The 544-nt window shown below is 56.4% G+C and overlaps 1 protein-coding gene across 1 annotated transcript in view; it reads right to left on the reverse strand.

Annotated features, from left to right (window-relative positions):
- Positions 1-449: 449 nt before the first annotated feature.
- Positions 450-544, reverse strand: part of SPRG_21570 (hypothetical protein) — a gene marked incomplete at both ends in the record, with an annotated part of 1,733 nt that continues 1,638 nt past the window's right edge. Inside the window, one exon of the mRNA XM_012355177.1 lies at positions 450-539. Coding sequence (XP_012210567.1) covers positions 450-539 — 90 coding nt within the window. The remainder of the gene's footprint in view (positions 540-544) is intronic.

Consider the following 544-nt stretch of genomic DNA (forward strand, 5'->3'; position numbering starts at 1 on the left):
AGCTCGAGCATTGCGTGCACCGAGTACTGCCGCGACGTATCGTCAAAGTGCACGCTCGGCGACGGCTTGGTTGACGCCAGCGATCGGTTGTTCATCTCCATGCAGTCCTTGGCGAAGGCCAAGGCGCAGTCGCGGGCAAAGGCGACGGTCTTCTTGGTGCTGTCGCTGGGTCCGGCAGTCGCCTGTAGCCTGACGCGGCGGTGGCTGGCAGCCTCGGCCTCGATTGGGTGTTGGCTGTAGATCGTCGCCGGGCCCACGATCGTGTAGCTGAACTCGTGCATCGATTGTCAAGCAGTGCGCCGACAGCATGCAGCTTATCCGGATAATGGTCATCATATGTAATGCGTCGGCGTATCCACATCGGAGATTTTTATGGGATTTTGGAAAGCACTTGGGTGTTGTATACTTGTAATGGTTTGCGTCGACCCAGTTGGTAATTGCGACGCAGTTTACGCCACACGGAACGTCACACGCCCGACGTAATATTGATGGTGGCAACTTGTCCAAAGTGCGCTCCGTAGAGCAATATTGAGGCTTGTCTACG

This window comes from Saprolegnia parasitica (genome assembly GCF_000151545.1).
Source record: "Saprolegnia parasitica CBS 223.65 unplaced genomic scaffold supercont2.213, whole genome shotgun sequence".
Classification (NCBI taxonomy): Eukaryota; Oomycota; class Saprolegniomycetes; order Saprolegniales; family Saprolegniaceae; genus Saprolegnia; species Saprolegnia parasitica.